The following is a 22,447-nucleotide window of genomic DNA, read 5'->3' on the forward strand; positions in this document are numbered from 1 at the left end:
GGAGAAAGAGAGATGTATCCTTGAGCCCTAAAGGCCTGACATTGAGGAGACCATGGAAGAGCCAAAGGTGTAATTAACCCCAGTACTGTGTCATAGCCAATCTTAGGAAGGAAACTAAGATGGAGGTTTATAGCATCATAGACATGTACGGTTAGAAGCACCCTCATCAAGTCCAGCCGCTGCACTGAGGCAGGACCAAATAATCCTAGACCAGCTCTGACAGTTTGCCTAAACTGTTCTTAAAAACTTCCAAAGATGGGGCTTCCACAACTTACCTTGGAAGCCTATGAGCTTTTAACTATCTTTATAGTTGGAAACGTTTTCCTAATATCAAGCCTAAATCTCCCTTGCTGCAAATTAAGCCCATTACTTCTTTTAGTACTGTCAGTGGACCACCTGGAGAGCAATTGATCCCTTACCTCTTTAGAACAGTCCTTGACATATTTGAAGACTGTTACAAATCCTCTCTCAGACGTCTTTTCTCAAGACTTTACATGCCCAGGTTTTTAACTTTGCCGCATAGGTTAGGCTTTCTAAATCTTTTATCAATTTGTTGCTCTCCTCTGGACTTTTTCCAATTTGTCCACATCGTTCCTAAACTGTGGTGCCCAGAACTTGGCACAGTCCTACAGCAGAGGATCCAGAGGTGCTGAGTAGAACATGTCTTACATATGCCACTCTTGTTAATATACTCCAGAATATTAGCCTTTTTCACAACTGCATCATATTATTGACTCATATTCAATTTGTGATTTACTCTAATTCCTAGATCCTTTTCAGCAGGACCATCACCTAGCCAGATATTCCTCATTTTGTAATTGTGCATTTGATTTTTTCCTTCCTAAGTGAAGTACTATGCACTTGTCTTTACTGAAGTTCAGTGTGTTGCTTTCAAACCAATACTCTAACTTGTCAAGGTTATTCTGACATCTAATCCTGTTCTCCAAAGTGGTTGCAGCCCCTCCCAGTTTGATGTCATCCACAAATATTGTAAGCCTACTCTCCACTCCATTATCCAAGTCATTAATGAACCTATTGAACAGTACCAGACCTGGGACTGATTTGTGAAGGACCCCACTAGTTTGACAACAAGCAATTTGCAACTACTCTTTGAGTATGGTATCCGACGAAGTGGGTATTCACCCACGAAAGCTCATGCTCCAATATGTCTGTTAGTCTATAAGGTGCCACAGGACTCTTTGCTTCTTTGAGTACGGTCTTTCAACCAGTTGTGCACTCACCATTAAGTATTTTCGTCTAGACCACATTTTCCTAGTTTGCATCTGAGAATGTCATATGGGACTATGTCAAACACCTTACTAAAAAAATCAAACCATATCAGGGAGGGATAACTCAGTGGTTTGAGCATTGGCCTCCTAAACCCAGGGTTGTGAGTTCAATCGTTGAGGGGGCCACTTAGGGACCTGGGGCAGGGGGCTGGACTAAATGAGCTTCCAAGTTCCCTTCCAGTTCTAGGAGATAGGTATATCTCCAGTTATTATTTTATTTACTACTTCCTCCAATGCACTAGACCACTAACTTGTCAAAGAAGGAAACTGGTTGGTTTGGCATGATTTGTTCTCTGGCTATTCTTTATAACCCTATGATCCTTTATGTGATTAATAATTTGTTCTAATATCTTTCTAGGTATTGAGATTAGACTGACTGGTCTAAAATTCCATGGGACTGCTTTGTTCTCCTTTTTAAAGGTACTATGTTTGCCCTTCTTCAGTCCTCACTCATCCTCTATGAGTTTTCAACCATAATTGATAACAGTTCTGAGATTGCTTCAGCTAGTTCAGGCACCCTATCATGAATTTCATCAGGCCCCGGCAACTTGGCTCTATCTAACTTATCTAAATAGTCTTTAACCTGTTCTTTCCCTATTTTGGCTTGCATTCATCCTCTTTGTTGTTAATATTAATTGTGTTGAGTTTCTGGTCAACATTAACTTTTTCAGTGAAGAGTGAGGCAAAATAGGCATTAAACACCTGAGTCTTCATGACATCCTCAGTTATTTGTTCTCCTTCCCATTAAGTAGAGGACCCACACTTTCTTATGTTTCTAGTGTATTTATTCTTCATATTGCCTTTTATGTTCCTTGCTAGGGGTAACTCATTTTGTGCCTGAGCAGCTCTGATTTTGTCTCTACAAGCTTGTGCTATTTTTTTTTTATACTCATCCTTAGCAATATGGCCATGTTTCCACTTTTTTTAGGATTCCTTTTTGATTTTCTGGTAATTAAAGAGATCCCAATGGAGCTGTATTTGCCTCTTACTAGTCTTCCTATCTGTGCTTCACATCAGAATAGTTGGCAGTTGTGCATTTGATATTGTATCTTTGAGAAACTGCTAGGTGCCCTGAATTCCTTTGTCTCAAGATTTTCTTCCCATGGGATCTTACCAGTTCCCTGAGTTTGTTGGCCTTTTTGAAGTTCATTGTCCTTTTTCTGCTGCTCTTGGTCCTTCCCTTCCTTAGAATCATGAAATCTTTCATTTCATCATGCTTTCACCCAAATTGCCTTCCACCTTCAGATTCTCAACTAATTCTTCCCTGTTGGTCAGAAACAAGTCTAAAATAGCTGTCCCCTAGTTATTTCCTCAACTTTCCAAAACAAAAAAATTATCCCCATTACATTCCAAGAACGTACTGGAAATTCTGTGTTTTGCCATATTACTTCTTTCAACAGATTTCTGGGTAGTCGAAGTCCCCCATTACTACTATGTCTTATGACTTGGATATTTTTGTTATCTGTTTTAGAAATGCCTCACCCACCTTCCCTTCCTGATTTGGTGGTCTATAGTACACCCCTACCGTGACACATCGACTATTTTTTCTGCTTGTATTGTTATCTTTCAGTCTCTCATCTCCTTCTGGACTTCAAAACAAGTGTATCTTGATGTATAATGCAACACCGCCTCCCTTTTTTCTGTGCCTGTCATTCCTGAACAAGCTATACCCCTTTATAGCAATATTCCAGTCATGAGGTTTATCCCACCAAGTCTCTGTGATGCCAATTAAATCATAATTTCACTTATGTACTAATACCTTCAGTTCTTCCTGTTTATTCCCCATACTCCTTGCATTTATCTATAGACATCTAGGATGTAAAACAGATTCACCTATGTTCCAGAATTATTATTTAACTTCCCAAAAGCCAAACATCAGGAAGGGAGTAAAATCAAATGTGTATTTGTGAATTACTTATTTTTTGAGAATTCAGTTTTTATTTAACTGTCCTCTCTGACTCAGGATCAATTTAAAAAAAATAAAAAGTCAGTCAAGTTGAAAGGCCACATTGCTTAAAAAGAAGAGGGAGAAAGATGCTGAACACAAAGTAATCACTAGCAGACTGATCAGTGCAGAAAGTACAAAAGAGGGATCACAGTACTAATGGGCCAAAAACTTTATGCTCCTCTTTCCTAAAAAAGAAAACAACCTCTGTATCCTATATCAGTCAGGATTGGGATTTTTCAGTGTCTCTCACTCTTTATCTCTGACTTTTCTGCTGCGTGTGCTTCCTTTCGTTTTGCCATTGTTGGATAAGTTCCCAACTAGAGGGAACACGAAAATTTAGTGAGTACCTGGAAAGCCTCCAATGCTTTTATAAATTCAGTTGAATTAAAATTGATCTAAAACTATCAAAAAGATAATTTTTTTTCTAATTTTTATTTGAGCACATTGATCAATTCTATTTCACTGAATCCTAGAAATGTAGGGTAGGAAGAGTCCTTGAGAGGTTATCAGGTCCATCTCCCTGTGCTGAGGCAGGACCAAGTATAGCGAGACCATCCCTGACAGGTGTTTGTTGAGCCTGCTTAACAGTTTGGGTCCTGCAGGTGAGTTAGTAGGAGGAATGCCTATCTTGTCCTTGTTTGTGTATTGCTCTGGGGTTTAGGTGTCTGGATGCCAATGGAGAGGCTGCTGTGTGCATGTACAGCAGCAGAAACATAACTACCTAAGGAACTTTTACTGCAAAAATTTAGACAGAACGAGTTTGGGCTCCTACAGGCTTTGGCAGCATCTGAGCAGGGTTTTTTGAATACCAGCAGGGACTGATTCTGGGATTCATGTGCCCAGGGTCGGCTCCAGGCACCAGCTTATCAAGCAGATGCTTGGGGCGGCAACTCTGGAGAAGGGCGGCACTTTCAGGTATTCGGCGGCAATTCGGTGGAGGGTCCCTCACTCCCACTCGAAGCAAAGGACCTCCCGCTGAATTACCACAGATCGCAACTGCGGCTTTTTTTTGGTTTGTTTTTTTTGGCTGCTTGGGGCAGCAAAACCCCTGGAGCCGGCCCTGCATGTGCCTATAGTGGCAGTAAGGCATCTAAGTCCTCTTGTGAATCTGGATCCTAATGTCTCATCTCTTTTAATAAGGAGGCAGAGATTATGACAACCTCCACTTTATCTAAAAAATGCACACCAATTCCGTAGCTGTCAATCATCATGGGCAGTGGCCATCAGGGTAATCCACTGGTGGGCCGCTAGTTTGTTTACATTTGTATGGCTGCCCACAGCTCCCAGTGACCATGGTTCACTGTTCCTGGCCAATGGGAGCTGTGGGAAGTGGCGGCCAGAGTGTTGCCCACCACTGATCTAGGGAATATTGCCAACCTGAACTCCTTTTTGTCACTAGGGAAACGGTACTGCGTCTATTCATTACTTTTTATTTTACTTTTCATATTTGTTTAATTTATAAATCAACAGTAGCTAGATAAGATCAATACAGTCATATATAAACATCAAATAATGCAGATGTAATGGGTGTGTATGTTGTGGGAAAAATTGTTTTGGTTATATACCTATCTCAAAACTGTCATACTGAATCAACGTAAAGAATCAAATTAGCTTTAACACTATGCTTTGCATTTATAAAGTGTTATTTGAGTCAGGGCTAAGATATTTAATAGCCCTCATAAGCCTTTTTCTTTCTGGAGACAGTCTGATATCTGCTGAATCAAAAATATAAAGAGAACTAAATGATTATAGGAGCAGAGGACAGAAGAATGGCAACCTGTGACTGGGGCTTGAGACTGAAAAAGCTGTTAAACCTGTTGACCATTACAACAGGTTTACAAGTGTAATAACAGAAACTTAGCTATCCCATTGGAACAACAGAGGTGCATCATTGTATAATATTAATTTGCTTTAATTACTTGTGAAGTGCTTATTGATACAATGTTTAAAAACAAAGAAATTATAGCATGTTTAAAATTAATTCAGAGCATAGAAGGGAAAATAATGTAATGTAGATTGTAAAAGCAGCAAAGAATCCTGTGGCACCTTATAGACTAACAGACGTTTTGGAGCATGAGCTTTCGTGGGTGAATACCCACTTCGTCAGATGCATGTAGTGGAAATTTCCAGGGGCAGGTATATATATGCAGGCAAGCTAGAGATAATGAGGTAGTTCAATCAGGGAGGATGAGGCCTTGTTCTAGCAGTTGAGGTTTGAAAACCAAGGGAGGAGAAACTGGTTTTGTATTACATGCATCTGATGAAGTGGGTATTCACCCACAAAAGCTCATGCTCCAAAACGTCTGTTAGTCTATAAGGTGCCACAGGACTCTTTGCTGCTTTTACAGATCCAGACTAACACAGCTACCCCTCTGATACGTAATGTAGATTGATAAATAGTTTTTATGAAGTTCTCTCCTTAATAGCAGTAGTTGCCAGATATTAAATTCCATTCACATAACACAAGCCCACTAAAAATCACACATTTTGGGGAAAAATTAACTTCATTCTTATGTAAAAACTGGTTTGAAATAAAGTTTAAATAATATTTGTTTTTACAAAAAAGTCCTTGTTATGACAGAATAGTTATCTGAAAAAATAATATACAATGTGAGATATTAATTTTAAGTTTTAATATATTTCAAAATGGAAGATTCTGCACTTACATAGGTATATGTCATTGATACTGCAAATATGTTTTTCAGCAAAAAATCTCTTTTCATGCTTAAAAAATGTGCCTTACTTTGATACTGTATAGTACAACATATAGAAGTAAGAAACAAAGTAATAAACCAGTTATATGTAAGTCACATTACAAGGTAGTTACAATCATGACACAAAAAAGAAAACATTTTTCAGTCTTAACAGAATTTGAAGGCAATTCACAATCATTTCCAGGAATTTTGTGAGATTTAAGGCCATTTATTCTAAATATAATGTATCTTTGACACATATACTCACAATACTGTGAATTTCTTGTAAAAACTGTACATGCAAAACATTTTATAATTAGATACGAACAGGCATATAGTAAAATGTTGGGTTGTTAAATACACAAAACTATTGTGCACAAAGGAATATGGCTGTTCAATTTTTAAATCAGTTAATTCATGAAATATTAGCATCTGTGCACTTCGAATAGCAATGTGTTTAGATGACAACAATTGAATCCAAATATTAAGAGCCAACATCCCTTTGAATTGGCAATCTAGACAACAGGTGACAACTTGACATTTTAAATGGGCATTAAAACGGTTTATTATAAAAAGTCCATTGTAATCACTTGAAAATAGTTTTAAGACGCAAAAGTGCTAATGCTATTAAGCAATGTATGAGATGATTCTACTAAGTTAAGTCAGTCAGCTATGGGACTTGAGGTAATTCTTCTTTAATTACGTGTAGTATGCAATTGTTCTATTCTGCCAGCAAAACCTATTTTAAAAAATGTAAACTTACATAAATTTAGAAATTGGAGTATCTCTGAAAAATACGTAACCCCCTTCCTGAGGTTTAGCTTTATTAGTAAGTCAAATACAGTTACAGTATTCACATCTCCAGATTTCTCTCTCAAATACTGTTTTAAAATTTGACAGATGAATTGACAACTAAGCACTTATGTGAAGCAATTCAGTTATTGAGAAATATGAATGTATTTGTCCTCTTTTTCTTTAGTTTTGCGGTTTTATTTGTCTGGACAATCATTCAAAGAGATATTGCTTCTCCTGTGGCTATAACTATTGCAAGTTAGAAGACACATGATTCAATATTCCAAACTCTTATTCTTAAGAATATTTATAAAAGTATTTAAATTTAAAAAGTAGTAACATGTAAACATTGATACAGAGGAATTGCATTCCTATATATTTATATACACACAGTAGTCAGGGAGAACAATATCTTCTGAGTTGAAACTGTGACTTGTGCTTTCCCCAACAAATAAATGAAAAGGTAGCTTTTTCAGTCAGAAAAAAATAAGACTTGAAGAGAATCGCGTTTAAAAGCGTTTCAGTTGCTCATGCAACCATATTGAGAATTTTGGTATATGAAGAGAATTTGTTTCGATCCAAAAACCTATCACAAGCTACTACTTCATCCCGACAGACAAGAGTCTCGATTCACTAGTTCTTTAAAGTGCACCAGTACTGAAGCACTGACTCAGTAGCTCTACATGGTTTGTGGCAAGTGTTAACCTTTTTGGAGTAGTCATATCTGAGTCTGTAACACATGAAGAGGGGGTGTGTATGGAGGTGGTGCAGGTGATGGCTTGATTCCTCTGACCCTCATGTAAGAGAGAAACTGGTCTGGGATCTCAGCTAAGACATCTTTAGCAAGTCTGGCCATGCTCAATATATGGTTTCCACTTCTGTCAATGTAATCCCGGAATGGCACAAACTAAAATAAAATAAAAAGATACATTATACATCATATATACCATTGTGCATATGCAAACATATCACATAAAAATTAGGCCTGTCAATTGCGGTTAATGCAAACGATTATTGCAAAACAAACTAGATTAAAATTAGTTGAGATTAATCACAATTTTAATAGCACTGTAAAGCAATAATAGAATACCATTTTAAATTTATTACAAATATTTTTGGATGTTTTTCTATATTTTCAAATATTTATTTCAATTACAACACAGAATACAAAGTGTACAGTGTTCACTTAATTTTATTATTTATTACAAATATGCTGACTGTAAAAACAAATAGTATTTTTCACTTTACCTGAGGTAAGTACTGCAGTGCAATCTCTATTGTGAAAGTGCAACTTACACATGTTGATTTTTTTTTTAACATAACTACAATCAAAAACAAAACAATGTAAAACTTTAGAGCAGTGGTTCTCAACCCATTTATCATTGTGGGTTGCCCCCTGCCCAGTGACCCCTCCAACAAAGTGGAGTCCTGGGTCATGCTGCGCAGGGCTTGGCAGCTGGGCTGCCGGGGCCCTGGATCCCACCAGGCTAGGCAGCCGGGACTCCGGGCCCTTCCTGGAACCTGCTGCCCAGGCCATGGGGCCTTCAGCACACAGCTGGGCTGAGAACTACTGCTTTAGAGCCTACAAGTCCAATCAGTCCTACATTTTGTTCAGCTAATCATTAAGACAAACAAGTCCGTTTACATTTGCAGGAGATAATGCTGCCAGCTTCTTATTTACAATGTCATCTGATAGTGAAAACAGATTTTCACATGGAACTTTTGTAGCCGGCATTGCAAGGTATTTATGTGCCAGATGTGCTAAACATTCAAATGCTCCTTCATGCTTTGACAATCATTCCAGAGGACATGCTTCTATGCTGATGACAGGTTCTACTTGATTATGATCCAAAGCAGTGCAGACTGACATGTTCATTTTCATTATCTAAGTCAGATGCCACCAGCAGAAGGCTGATTTTCTTTTTTTGGTGGTTCGGGTTCTGTAGTTTCCACATCTGAGTGCTGCTCTTTTAAGACTTCTGAAAGCATGCTCCACACCTCATCCCTCTCCAGTTTTTGAAGGCACTTCAGATTCTTAAACCTTTGGTCGACAGCTGTAGCTATCTTTAGAAATCTCACATTGGTACCTTCTTTACATTGTCAAAATACTATTCCTTTTATTTATTTATTTTTACAGTGCAAATATCTGCACTAAAAATAATATAAAGTGAACACTGTACCCTTTACATTCTGTGTTGTCACTGAAATCAATATATTTAAAAATGTAGAAAAACATCCAAAATAGTTATATTAAATTTAAATTGGTATTCTATTGTTGTTTAATAATGCAATTAAAATTGCGATAGAACATAACTATTTTTTAAAATCTCACAATTGATTGCAATTATTTTTATTATTTTTTGACAGCCCTAATAGAAATAAGAGATTTGGAGATAGGAAAGTTTTGTTTTACATAATTAATAAACAAAACAGCTATCTGCAGGAATGTTAATTTTGCTTCATAATGCATGTTTTAAAAAGTAAACCAAATTATTTTAATCAGATAACAGTAATTATTGGAAGCCTTCCATAACACTTCAAATTTGTCAAGACACTGTTGCCTCAAGCAGATCAATATATCCTCTTCAATGAAAAGGTGTATGGGAAAAAGCATTTCAGCTGGTCCCGAATCATCTCTATTGTAATGTGCCATTAATCATTTATACTATGTTTGCGGTATAAATATCAACAACAGTTCCCTTCCTTACTATTCTAGACAACACATGTCATCTTATATATTAGGTATTTATTATCTCTGATTTGTTTCTGCTGCTCCGAAGATTGTCTACTTGACTGGTCATTCTGACATCACCCTACTCTTTCTCCTGTGCTACCCCTTATGCATAGGAAAAACTCCCTATCAAAATCTGTAAATCTATCACCTTATCTTCCTACAAATGCCTCCTTACAACTAATTTCTGCCAAGATACCTATAGAACAATTGAAACAGATAATGGCTGCCTAGGCGGTGAGCAATTCTGCATACAACTAATCTATACAAAACTTCCTTATGTTACTGCTATCCTGTTCATCCTTTTCCAACTCCCCAAATGTGTCACACTCACTTACTGCATCTTGTCTAAGATTCTTTGGGCCATGGATTATCTTTTAGTATATGTGCAAGTTGTGCCTGGTGCAATGGGGCCCCGAGCTGTCCATAATCAGTAGGTGCTACTGTAATAAAATCAAGTATTAACTTATTTCTAGCTCTAGATTGATTAATGATAATACCTATTTAATTACCATGCCAAAATGTAATAGTTTTGTGCTGATTATTTCCATTTATTACTTCATTTACAAAACGAGGAAAGACCCATTTCTATGACAGAAACCCCTTCGCGCCATTCATCAGCAGCTCACTGCCCTAGTACTGGGATAACAGCAACAGATAGTATTTACTCTCTGTTTTCATCTCGGTTGTAACCTGCAGATGTCACATATTTATGGGTACTACCTGAGAGCCCCTTTTCAAGACTTTCCATTTCTGAAACACATTTGTAAGTGGTTACAGGGTGGCATACTTTGCCTGTTGCTATGTCCTTTTCAAACAAAGGAATCCATTCCCCTCACTAGAGTTCTGCAGGGAATGAGGATGGGGAGACACTCAGAGAGATACCTGCAGCTTCCTGGTCCTACACCACCCAGCTCTAGGGTTCATTAGAGCAACTGAGGGGCTTTTCTAATTTATATCAGTGGGAACTAGTGTAGTGGAGCATTGCTGCATCCTACCCCAGTCATGCCCCAGCACTCTCTCAACACTACCTTTATACAAGGAGACACTTCTGTCACAGTTATTGCCAGTAGAGAATTCTTTTGCACAATAGGGATTCTCTGGCCCTTTTCAGCCAGAATCCACTGACTTTTTGCTCTCTGAGCAGCACTGAAGGTAATGGAATGGACAATCTGGGCTATTAGTTTCATCATACCATATAGGACTTAGGTCAGGGCATATTTAACTTCCAATTTCCTATATGGGGATGAGCAGAGGCAACAATTCTTCTTCATCCCATAAAAGTAATTCCTTATAAATAATTTTGTGTATTTTTCCCTCTTGTGCATATCCTCTTGATACAGGAGGATAAGACTTTCCAGCATGCGAGTAGATCCAAGGAGACTATATAAGCAGAAAGTGCTTTAAAGATAACTTTCAAAGGCCACAAAGGAACAGGAAAGAGAGATGCATACAAAAGGAGGAGTGAGAGAGGGTCATGTCACTGGAAAGATTGCAAAGAATGTAATACACACCGCAGGAGTGGGGAAAAGACCAGAGAATTGGCTTTGAAGATCATAATGGTCATCTAATATTACCTCCAGAACTAAATAGTGAAGAGCACACAGCACTGATATAATGTACATATTGGGACCTATATTTAGGAGTCAAGTTGCTGCATTTCTATTTAATTAAAATACTTAACATCTGTCCCAATAGTTAAAATCTAGCATGCCACACAGAAAAACATTCTTCTTACTTTACATTTAACTAAATGGTTAGTTTTATAAAAAGCAAATCAATTCCATCTAGTCTGACAGTTATATACTATACTACAGGTGGGGTTTAGATCAAATCCCTGCTTGTGAATATGAAGATCATGCTGGATTTAAAGGGTTTGATGACATCTCTTTTTATTTATTTAGATATCTTATTTATCTTTCTTACTATTACTTAGCCAAACAAAAAAAGCACAAAATAATATTGCCTTCACCTAAGTAAGTAAGTGTCTTACTGATTTGTAACTGGGCTCTGAATTAAACATATTAATAGTGAATATAAATGAATGAGTTTTGTTAAAATGTTTTGGATACTCCAAGAATACTAAAGAAATTAAAAAACAACACCATTAATTGTCCATTGCTGTTTGTACCTTGCCACTGAGAATGGGATTCGTTTTTTTGGTTAACTGTGTTTTCACAAGTCTATCATTTTGCTAGGAAATATTGAAATATGTTACCAATGTTTAAAAAAACTGTTTAGTTAAGTTTATAGTTCGACTGCAAAATTGCTGTCTGCTGTTTGGAGACTGCTATAGTCATCGCATGAATGAAGAATATATGCAGTCTAACCTTGATCACTAAGAAGTGCTATGGTAGTGGTGATGAAGGAGGTATTTCTCTTTGATTACTTTTGAGTTGTGTGTCTTCTCTCCACCCCCAATTTTACAGCCATCCTTTTGCCAAAACTGAATCTAAAATCCAGAATGGATCCCAGCACATCTTAATATCACATTTGCATTGTGGCTCAAGCTTGGCATGCCTCTCTCTAGTGGGGTGGTCACCTGCTCCTGCCCTGAGGGGTTTACAGACAGCCCTAGGAGAGGACTGGTACAGGGAAAAGCAGCTACCAGGCTGCTTGGGGAAGCAGCCGCAGCTGGGCCACGCCTCAATCAGGCCTCCGCTGGCCCTTTGTAAGAGGGCAGTGGTCAAGGAGCACTCAGACTCCCTCTAGCTTCTGAGAGGGAGGGACCTGGCTGCAGGGACCTGAGCGGAGCAGGGCCGGGGAAAGGCAGAGCAACTGGGGAGGCTCCAGCCTGGAAAGCCCCAGGCTGAGGCCGAGCAGAAAGCCAATGGGTACTGGGGGTTGCAGAGGAAAGCCCAGGGTTAGGCAAAGGCAGCAGGTCCAAACCCAACCTTGCTGGTGATGAGTAGGCTGATACTGCAGTCTGCCCAAGGGCGTGGGGGCTAGATGATGACTGGCAGTAGCCTTATACTAAGGTGAGGTGGGGATAGTGGGTGGGGGTTCCCTGGGGAGGGGAGACCCCGAGACTGAAGGGTGTATGGCCAAGGGGCAGCACCCAAGATAATGGAGCACCGGGTCTGGGAGGGACACGGGGACCAAGAGGCAGTGGGACACCGGCCTGGGGAGGGTGCTTCGGAGGCTGGACGAGCTAATTTCCAGAGACTACCAGCAGGAGGCGCCACAGGGGTGAGTCTCACATTGTTACACTGTCTTACCAGCAGATGTTTTCTCCACGTTGCAGAAAACAAAAAAGGATATTCCTTACACTTCTGAAACGATAGCTACTTCCAAAACGATTGAAAAAAAATTATCTTCCTTTCTGTAACTGTTATTCTTTGAGATATGTTGCACATGCCCATTCCACTGACAATTGTCAGAGATTTTTCCCTCAGCAGTGCCCACTGAAGCAGCATGAGCGCCCGCTAGTGCCTTACACCGCTCCATGAAGGTATAAAGGGTTGCACTGCCCTCTCAGTTCCTTCTGACCCAAAAGGCACTGATAGAAAGGGGAAGTAGGGCAGCTCATGGAATGGATATGTGCAATACATCTCAGAGAACAACAGTTATAGAAAGGCAGGTAACTGATTTTTCACCTCTGAATGACTGCATATGTCCATTCCATTGTAGGTGACTCACAAGCAGTTCGAACTGGAGGGTGGCTCGGAGTCTACTTGAAAAGGGCTTTGTAGGACTACCGATCCAAATCTGGCACTGTCTCTCGATTGCTGAGAGATAGCATAGTGAGAGGCAAATGAATGGACCAATGACCAGGTTGCTGCCCTACAAATGTTTAGTATGAGAACATGAGTCAGAAACTCTGTGGAAGTTGCCTGAGACCTGGTTGAGTGAGCCATCACTTTACTTTGAGGTGCAATATCAGCCAATCAGTAGCATAAATTAATACAGCTGGAAATCCAGGAAGAGATCCTTTGGGAAATCCAGGAAGAGATCCTTTCAGTACTTTGCCTGAAACTGAAACAAAGAGCTGAGAGCCTGATCCAGGTAAAAAGCCAAAGCTTTTCTAACATCTAGAGTATGGAGCTTTTCATCCCCTTTACTCAGATGAGGCTTTGGAAAGAAAGTTGGTAAATAAATTGCTCGATTAATGTGAAATCGCAAACCACTTTAGACAGGAATTTTGTTTGAGGTCGAAGGAAGCCTTGTCCCTAAGGAAGACTCTATTAGAGAGGCTCTGCTACTAAAGCTTGGAACTCCCCTACTCTCCTGGCCAAGGTTATAGAAACCAAGAAAGTCACCTTTATAGACCACTGTAACAGAGAACAAGATGCTAGTGGCTTAGAGAAGGGATCTATCCATTTTGTCAGAACTCAATTTAAACTTCATTGTGGAACTGGGATATGAACCTGTGGGTATAATCTGTGCAAACACTTTAGAAATTTGATGGACACAAGGTTTGAAAAAAACGATTGGTTATCCACAGGCGGATGGAAAGCAGAGAGAGCTGCCAAATGGACACTTTCGGAACTAAAAACTAACCCTTGTTGTTTCAAAAACAGAAGATAGTCCAAGATATGGTAAAATGGAGCTTGAGGTGGAGGGATGCCTCTTTGAATGGACCAAATGGAGACTTCCATTTAGCAAGATATGTAGACCTAATTGAAGGCTTACTACTATTTAGCAGAACTTCCCACACCCCCTTAGAGCAAATTGTTCTGAGGTCATCAACCATGAAGTATCTACACTGTCAGATGGAGAGCCTGGGAGTTAAGATGAAGGAGGTGGCCATGGTCTTGTGAGATCACATCCACATCTCTTAGGAATAGCAGTGGAGGTCTGACCAATAGGGCTACTAGAGTTGAAAAATAATGTTGACAAGGCCATGCTGGGGCTAGTAAAATAAGATGAGTGGAATCTTTCTTGCCTTCGGACAAGACTATGGGCAGGAGCAGAACTGGAGGGAAGGCAGATTAGGGTAAGAGGAAAGCATCTGTCAGTGAACCTGGGCTGCGACTCACTTGAGCTAACAAAAACAGTCATCTTTTTTGTTTCTTTAGTTGCAAACAGGTCCACTTGGTGAGTTCCCCATGGCTGCAAAATGGACGTAGAGATACCTGGGTGAAGAGACCACTCCTGGCGACCTGCAAAACAACTTGATCAGGTGGTCTACTTTGAGCTCCCAGAAGGTAAGCAGTTCTCAGGTTGAAGGAACTGGCAATGCAGAAATTCCAAAGGAGGACCGCCTCCTGGCATAAATTTGTCAAATGGTCTCTCCCTTGCTGGTTTACATGGAACATGGCTGCTATGTTGTCTGAGTACCAGCAAGTTCCACTCCTTCATATGCAGAAGGAATGCCATATATATATATAACATTTGCAGGTTCTACCAACTAGTCGAATGAGGACAAGAACTGAGCAGGTACTAGAACTACCATGTTTGTATGTTGATGGGCCAGAGAAGCTAGTCAACCCTGTAGTTCTCTGAGGTACAGCATGAAACATTGCACCACATAAGTGCAAGCTGCCATGTGCCCTAGAAGTTTGAAGCAATTTTGAACAGCGATGACAGGGTGCACTTTTCAATCTAAAGCAATGTCTTGCAATATCTGGAACCTCTGCTTCAACAGGAAAGCCCTGGCCTTTGTAGAATCTAGGACTGCCACAAAATCCTTTGAATGGACATCAGGATCAATTTCTTTATATTGATTAGCAGACCCGTGCACTGAAAGTGGACTGAATAGTGTCTATGCTGGAGATAAGAGATAATCTTATCAACTATCTTATCTGAAAAGAGCAAGGGACCTTCAAATGGGAGGTCTTGAATGGTTTGTTGCACCTCTGAGGGAAGACCTGATGACTGCAATCTACATGAACGCTGCATACTGATGGTGGGGAAGCTGAAGATTAAGCTGCAGAGTCTGAAGGATCACTTGCAAGTGAACTTCATTTCACAGCAGCTAACTCCTGCTTACCTCATCAGGGAGCTTGTCTTTGAATTTCAGGATATTATCTCACAGGTTTAAATGTTATCTCAGCAGAGTCTGCTGATTCATAATCCCAAGCTGTAAACCTGTGGAATAAATCTTAAGGGAAGTGGTTATAGAAGTGCTCAAATCCCTGTGAATGGACATATCTTACTTCCATCCTTTAGCAGTGGGAGGCAGGGAAGATGGGTTTGCCATAAAACTTTGACAGGTTCCAGGATAGGCTCATTAATAGGGAGAGCAACCCTAGAGAGCCTTCTGCAGAGGCTAAAATGTCCATGAGCCTGTGTGACCTTTCTTGCACCTCTTTTGGTTGGATAGCCAGAGCTGCAGCCACCTTCCTCAACAAGTCTTGATATGAGCCCTGACATCATCAGGAGGGGAAGAAGTAGACTCAGTTACTAATGCCCCACCAGGAGATGATGATGAAGAGGCCAAGGGCTGTTGAGGTGATCCTCCCTCCAGCTCATCCACAGAAAAGTCCTGAGTGCATGGTTCCCTCTGCATAGTAGCTATCCCGGTACCAGGGAAGGGAAGACAGTAACCTTACTGCAGACGCTCCCAGTGTCTAGCTGACATAGAAGAGCAGGAAGGAAGGGAGTGGAGAACCTCTAGGATGTGGAGGGAAGCCCCCAGGGATCCAAAAGGGCCACTGATATGGAGGCAAGACCCAGTTATGTGCAGGTCATTGGTAATTAAAGTGCTAAGGCTGTGGCTGGTACCATGGTGGGCATGTTCATGTCGAGACACATATGATCTGATCTGAGTCTGTTGAGAAGTTTGCTTCCTGAGGCCATGGTGGAGTTGACACTGTCAGCATCAAGGAGACTGGTTCCAAGTCTGGAGATGTGGGTACTGGCGAGATCATTGCTGGCTTCCCTCTACATGGAATCTATGCAGAGGAGTTGCAACTGTAGAAGTTACCAGTACTCAACAGTACACTGGGGTTGGAGCTGGGACTGTGAAAGCATGCATTTCTTCCAATCCCAGCACTGAGTGAGATTCCTGAACAGCAGGGGAAACTGGTATTGACAGGTTAAGCAAGTCTCTGGCTGCCGCCAAAGTCTCAGGTGCAAACTGCACTGGAAAGGGCTCCTGAGTCTGAGGTACTGGAAGGTGCACTGATCCCTCAGGGATTGGTCTCAATGGATCCTTCCTGGGCTCTGGAGTCAGCACTCCCATCCTGGCTTATTGACTGTCTGGGGGTGCCTCTTCTTTGAGTGCACCTCCAAGTCCTAACCTCGGCTTGGTGCCTTCACTGTAGACTTCAAAGGACCCGTTACTTAGTGTTTGGGAATCTTATGTTTTCTCTTCTTAGGTACCTGTGACTAGGCTCTGCCTCTGGTCTCAGAATAGGGCGAGCACTTCTAGCTGAAATGGACATGCTCAGTACCCATTCTGAGCGGGAAGGTTCCCATGGTGGATGAAGTGCAAACTGCATAAGTAGGTACTTGAGTCTTACAACCCTGCCTTTTTTCTGATCAAGGTTTGAATCCCCTATGAATGTTACATTTGTCACTCACATGCGCTTTTCCCAGACACTTAAGGCACCTGGAGGTGTGGGTCACTCACAGGCACACTTGTTACACGAGTGACAGGTCTTGAAGCCAGGAGAATAAGGTGTTTAGTCTAGTACAGCCTGGTACCCAACTAGAAACTGTTAATCCTATTATAGAAAATTAATATCCTAAACTTATTCTTATATCTAAATCTATACAAATACATTACATTAGACTAAAAACTAACTCTACAAGTACTACTGAAGTAAGACTTGGAGATGCAAAGATTGGAGTTCCAACAATCATCACTGGTGGAAGGAAGGAACTGAGGGGCATCAGGGGCACCGGAGGAGGCTCACACTGCCCCAACAGGTACTGCTGAGGAAAAAAATCTCTGACAACTGTGCATGAGGCATGTACATACCTACAGAGGAATGGACATTGGCTCAAAGAAGAAAGTTTTGTTACTTTCACATATATAGTTAGGGTACCTATCAATTTCATGGCCATGAAAAATGTGCCACAGACCGTGAAACAAGCCCTTTGCTGTGAAATCCAATACCCCTTGTTCCTAAGAGTGCCCCAGCAAAGGGGGCTCCTAAGCTCCAGCTGGGCTGGGGAGGAATAGGACTTGCCCTCGCCCCCCTGCTGCAGGATGCTCTGGAACTGGACAGCAGCCCCAGAGGTTCCTGCAGCTAGAGGAGACTTGTGGAGGTGGGTCCAATCTTCCCCCTGTTGCTTGGAGTGCCCCAGCAAGGGGGCTCCTAGCTCCAGCTGGCCTGGGAAGGGACAGGACTTGTCCATCCCTTGTACAGCGGCTCTGGGTTGAGGGGGAGACCAGACCCACCTCCGGGTGCCTTCTCGCTGCTGCAGGACACTCTGGGACGGGGCAACAACCCCCCGAGGTTCCTGCAGCTGGAGGAGGCTTGTGGAGTTGGATCTGATCTTCCCTGTGCTGCTGGGAATTCCCCACCAAAGGGGGCTCCTAGCCCTGGCTGGACTGGAGGAAGGAGAGGACTTGCTCCTTCCCTGCAGGGCTTCTCTTGAGTATCTCTCCTGGCTGCAGATAACTCCGCACCCCTTCCTCCCCACTCACTTCCTGTCCCCCTCCCCTTGCAGTTGCTTGGGGACGGGACATTGTACAAGGAACTTCTCCCCACACCCCAGCTGTAGGAGGTTGCTGCCTTCAGAGTCCAGCTCTGAAGTCAGCACAGAAATGAGGGTGACAATCTTATGACCCCCCTACAACAGGTTTGTGACCCTCAACTTGCAATCCCCTTTTGGGTCAGGACTCCTACGGATACAACACCATGAAATTTCAGATTTAAATATCTGAAAACATGAAATTTACCAATTTTCAAATCCTATGGCCATGAAATTGACCATAATGGACAATGAATTTGGTAGGGCCCTAGGTATAGTGTTACAGAGTCCAAGTGTAGTTTGACTTCTGTTGTCTTTAAAGACGAGTAAAGAATGAGTACTCATTCCTAGGGAAGTGTTCCCTGTTAATCAGGAAAAAAGCGGAAAGACAAATGTTAGTACAAGACTATATTGTGAGGCTAAAACAGATAAAAGGTCATTATTAATTCTAATGTACCATGTAGTTACTCAGACTTGCTTGTCTTGATTTCATCTCTATATAATAACTGAATTATTAACATGAATTACAATACTAGGTGGTGCGTACTTGTTTTGAACACTTTCTTCAATAGGAAACGCATTATCAGCTAATATCTAATACATTCTTAAATTTTATATATCAATATTCTTAGTACATTCAAAATACTTCAACTTGAACAATGTTTACTTTTATCAGTGCACATTAATAATAATTTCTCTCACCTGTACAATATCCCTTTCTGCATATTTTCCTCTTGAGGAGACTCTGACTACATCACCATCCAATTCTTCCATAGCTTAAAAAAAAAAAGAAGGTAGTTTACCCACTTGCCATTTCAGCCACCCAACAAAACTATGTTATCCAAAAGAAATTTTAGATCCTTCTGAACCCAGAGCAACAAAAAGCCTTTCTTTCTATTAATTTAAGGCATCTCTTAAGATGGTCTTTTATACAAAATGTATAAGGTACAGTAGTTAATTTGCACCCTCCTACCATTCACAGAACAACATTTCTTGAATTTATAGTTTTACTTACTAATTTAGTGCAAAATAAACCCTGGTATGGAAAGCCAGTACAAAACTTTTTGGATCATTTAACTCCTACCCCACTCTAGAACTGTAGTCTATAAACCGGAGTAGCAATAACATGGAAACAGCACTGTAGCCCTAATCCCAGATTTGAGTGTGGGACTCTCTTCTAACTCCCATTCCTTCAGTTAACTGACCTTTATTGGTAAAATAAATTTCACAAATGATTCTCTATTTCTCTCCCAGGTAAAAAAACCTTTTTCCTTAGCCTTTGACACCTTTTGGTATGGCATGAAGCAGGAGTGATTCAACCTTGCATCTGGAAATGTAATGACTGTCACTGTCTAGTAGTAACAAACTCTTGAAGATTATAATAGTAAACTGATCATGTAACTTTAGGTAAGGAATTTGTTCAGTGTTTACATATTTTTTTTAATTTGACAGGGCATAACTGATTTGCATGTGAATATCTACAGCACAATAATAAACAATCATACCCCACATGTATAGAACTAGAAAAACTAAAGTGATTTTCTATTCTAAAAAGTGACTAAAAATGACATCACACTCTTATGGTCTCTCAATGATTTTGAGAGCAAATGTGCTTAGTTTACAAGTAATTTTTTTTTTCCCCCATGAACCTAACCTAGAATATAAATAGAAGTTTGATTTTTTTTCTTTCTTTTGCCTCAGAACCAATAATAAGAGTGCTGCAGGTCAAAATCTGCTCTAAATGACACCTGTGCAAATCCACTGCCACTGATTCCTCAGATATTCATTTTTTCCTTTTTGATTTTTTCCCATCAGTTTCACTGCTGAGGCTATCACTGCTGTATATATCACCTGAAGCTTAGCTAATAAAAAAATTGAAGTAAAAATACCATAAGTGATTAGATCCCTTTTGCAAACGATTTTCTTCTGTGCTGGGTCATAGTACTAAAGTCTAGGAAGATGAGAAGTTTTTTGCCTTCAACCATAAGTTACTTTTTTTTTTGGAAACTATTTCCAGAAGACATCAGAAAGTGCTGTGATCTTTGTACTACCCACTGAATTGAGCTCCAAGTTAGAGTTTTGTGGTATCACATCTATTCTACGTAAATGGATTGAAAACTGATTCAAAGCTAATTGTACAAGTGTTATTATAACAAATTATAGCCAGAAAGTCTTCAAAATGCTCAACTTTCTGGCTATAATTTGGTTTGCAAGTTGTTTTATCTAGAACTGGTTGAACGGAAATGTCCTCTTCTTCAAACCTGAAATGTCTTACAGAAGCAAGTCCAGTTCAATGAACTTTTGATCAGTCACAGACAGTGTTCTGTTGGACCTTGCAAAGTTCCCTGCCAACTCACCTAGTGGGTTGCTGGGGCCCATAGGCTTCTAGAGACAAGGCTCCAGGACAAGCCTACCATATAGACTGCTCTGGGACTGGGGATCCTGGTCTTCCAGGGATTACAGTAGCAAAGCAGCCCCACCATGCAGACTTCCCCAAGACCAGGGAACCTGGGCTTCCAGGGTCTGTGGCTCTGAGGCAGACCTACCTTGTGGACTACCCCACAGCTTCCAGGGTCCGCAGCTCCACCTATGGACTGCCCTGGGACCAAGGATTCCCAGCTACCAGGGTCTGCGGTAACCTTACCGCATGGACTTCTGTGGAGCTGGAAGCCTGGAAACCCTAGAAGCTCTTGGCCTCCAGGCCCCTGCTGCTGAGCTGAGGTGTCCTAGGGTGGGCTCACAGGATCTGCGGCAGCCTTGCCATGTGGACTGCCCTGGGCCCTGGACTCAGGGCTTCCAGATGCCTGGGCTAGCTGGCTCCCTGTACTGCCCAAATCCCAAGTGGCAGCCTAGGGAGCCAGCTGGCCGAGGTGTCTGGAAGCCTTGTGATCTGCAGCCTGGGCAGTCCGTATGGCCTGGCTGCCCCAGAGCCATAGACTCTGGGAGCCCAGCAGCTACTGACTGAAATTGACATTCTTGTAAGTTCCATTGCTGATGATAATGGTGAAACTGATAGTGTCAAACTCAGTCAGAGCTGCTAATCTTGGGGGACATATTTTGTTTGGGAAACACCATGTGCTGGTGTTTCCAGTGTTTTTTTTGGATTTCTGGTTCATGAGAAATTTTGAAAAATTTTGATTTTGGTCTGATTTGAAATTAATCCCATCTCTGAAACATCAATTTCTCACTAACTAGAAAACCCAAGTTTTGGACAGCTCTAGTTCTAGCCTCTGATCAGCCCACATCATTGGATGATCATTTTTAACTCATATCTGTAAATTTTATTTAAGTTTGAGGGTTCAGTTTGAGAGAACTGCCTGTAGTTCTATAACTGATGATTCCCAAGTTCTTTTCTGGGGAGAAAATGCTCTGGAGATTCATTTGCTGGCTAGTTAAAAGCAGAAGATTTATAGGAGTCTCTTGTTTTCCACTCTCCCCCTCCCCTATGTTTTGGCACTCTGAATGAAGACAAATACTTAGTTTCCTCCAGTTCAGGACAGAAAGATGCGCCCTCTCCTAGCAGAATAGCCTATCAGTGCTTTGCATCCTCCTTTTTAAGTTGGTCTAACCCCTATCCCCACCTAATATTAGGAAACCCTTTTCAAGATTCATAGCAAATTTTGCATTAGTGATTAAGAGAAAATATAAAAATGTGTAATGTTTCCTGTTAGTTCACATGTGGCCTATCAGGTATTCATCATTGCCATATGTTTAGTAAGGTGCATGGGGATTGCAACTTCTGCAGGGCATGATGGTACCACTGGATCAGTGTTTCCAGGACTGGCATGGAGGAAAAAATGGATTTGTTTAATTCTGGACACTCAGTTTGGGTGAAACTTGATAGTACGTATCTTATCCTGCTGATTGCTACTTTTTTAGTCTTGTCTTATTCATGGTGATCTTTTCTGTTGTTTCATTACTGGATCTGAGTCCTAGGTTTTTTTTTTTTCCTTTCTCAGGTATAAGACAACCTCTAATTGAACGGTTGAGGACAAAATCTCCTATGGGCAGGTTATTTCATTATTGACCACTCCAGGGTTTCTTGCATCTTTCACTAACGCATCTGGTACCGGTTACAATTTAAGATAGAATATGGCACTAATTGGACCATTGGACTGATCCAGTAGGGTCATTACTTTGATCTTATGACAGACAATTATAAGCACATGAACTGCAAGTTCTATTCTCTATTAGTGATGGTCACTTTTTAACCTTGCCATACTTTTTATGTATTGAGATACTGCAAGTATGGCTTCTTTTTGCTTGAAGACAAATGAAAACATATCAGTTTTATACAAATGTGGGTAGGCATGGAAGGACTAGGTTGTTTTAACAGATAAATGTTGGTAAATGTCAATTTCACCACACACACACCCCTCCCCCAAATAAAAATAATACTTCCATTGAT

At 40.8% G+C, this 22,447-nt stretch overlaps 1 protein-coding gene across 3 annotated transcripts in view; it reads right to left on the reverse strand.

The window, feature by feature from the left end:
• Window positions 1-5,848: 5,848 nt before the first annotated feature.
• CPNE8 (copine 8) overlaps window positions 5,849-22,447 on the reverse strand; it is a 253,547-nt gene continuing 236,948 nt past the window's right edge. For all 3 annotated transcript variants that reach the window (XM_030567773.1, XM_030566943.1, XM_030566068.1), the window contains exons 19-20: window positions 18,742-18,815; window positions 5,849-7,629 (exon numbers count right to left, since the gene is read on the reverse strand). In XM_030567773.1, coding sequence (XP_030423633.1) covers window positions 7,441-7,629; window positions 18,742-18,815 — 263 coding nt within the window. In that variant the 3' untranslated portion in view covers window positions 5,849-7,440. The remainder of the gene's footprint in view (window positions 7,630-18,741; window positions 18,816-22,447) is intronic.

This window comes from Gopherus evgoodei, chromosome 1, assembly GCF_007399415.2.
Source record: "Gopherus evgoodei ecotype Sinaloan lineage chromosome 1, rGopEvg1_v1.p, whole genome shotgun sequence".
Lineage (NCBI taxonomy): Eukaryota > Metazoa > Chordata > Testudines > Testudinidae > Gopherus > Gopherus evgoodei.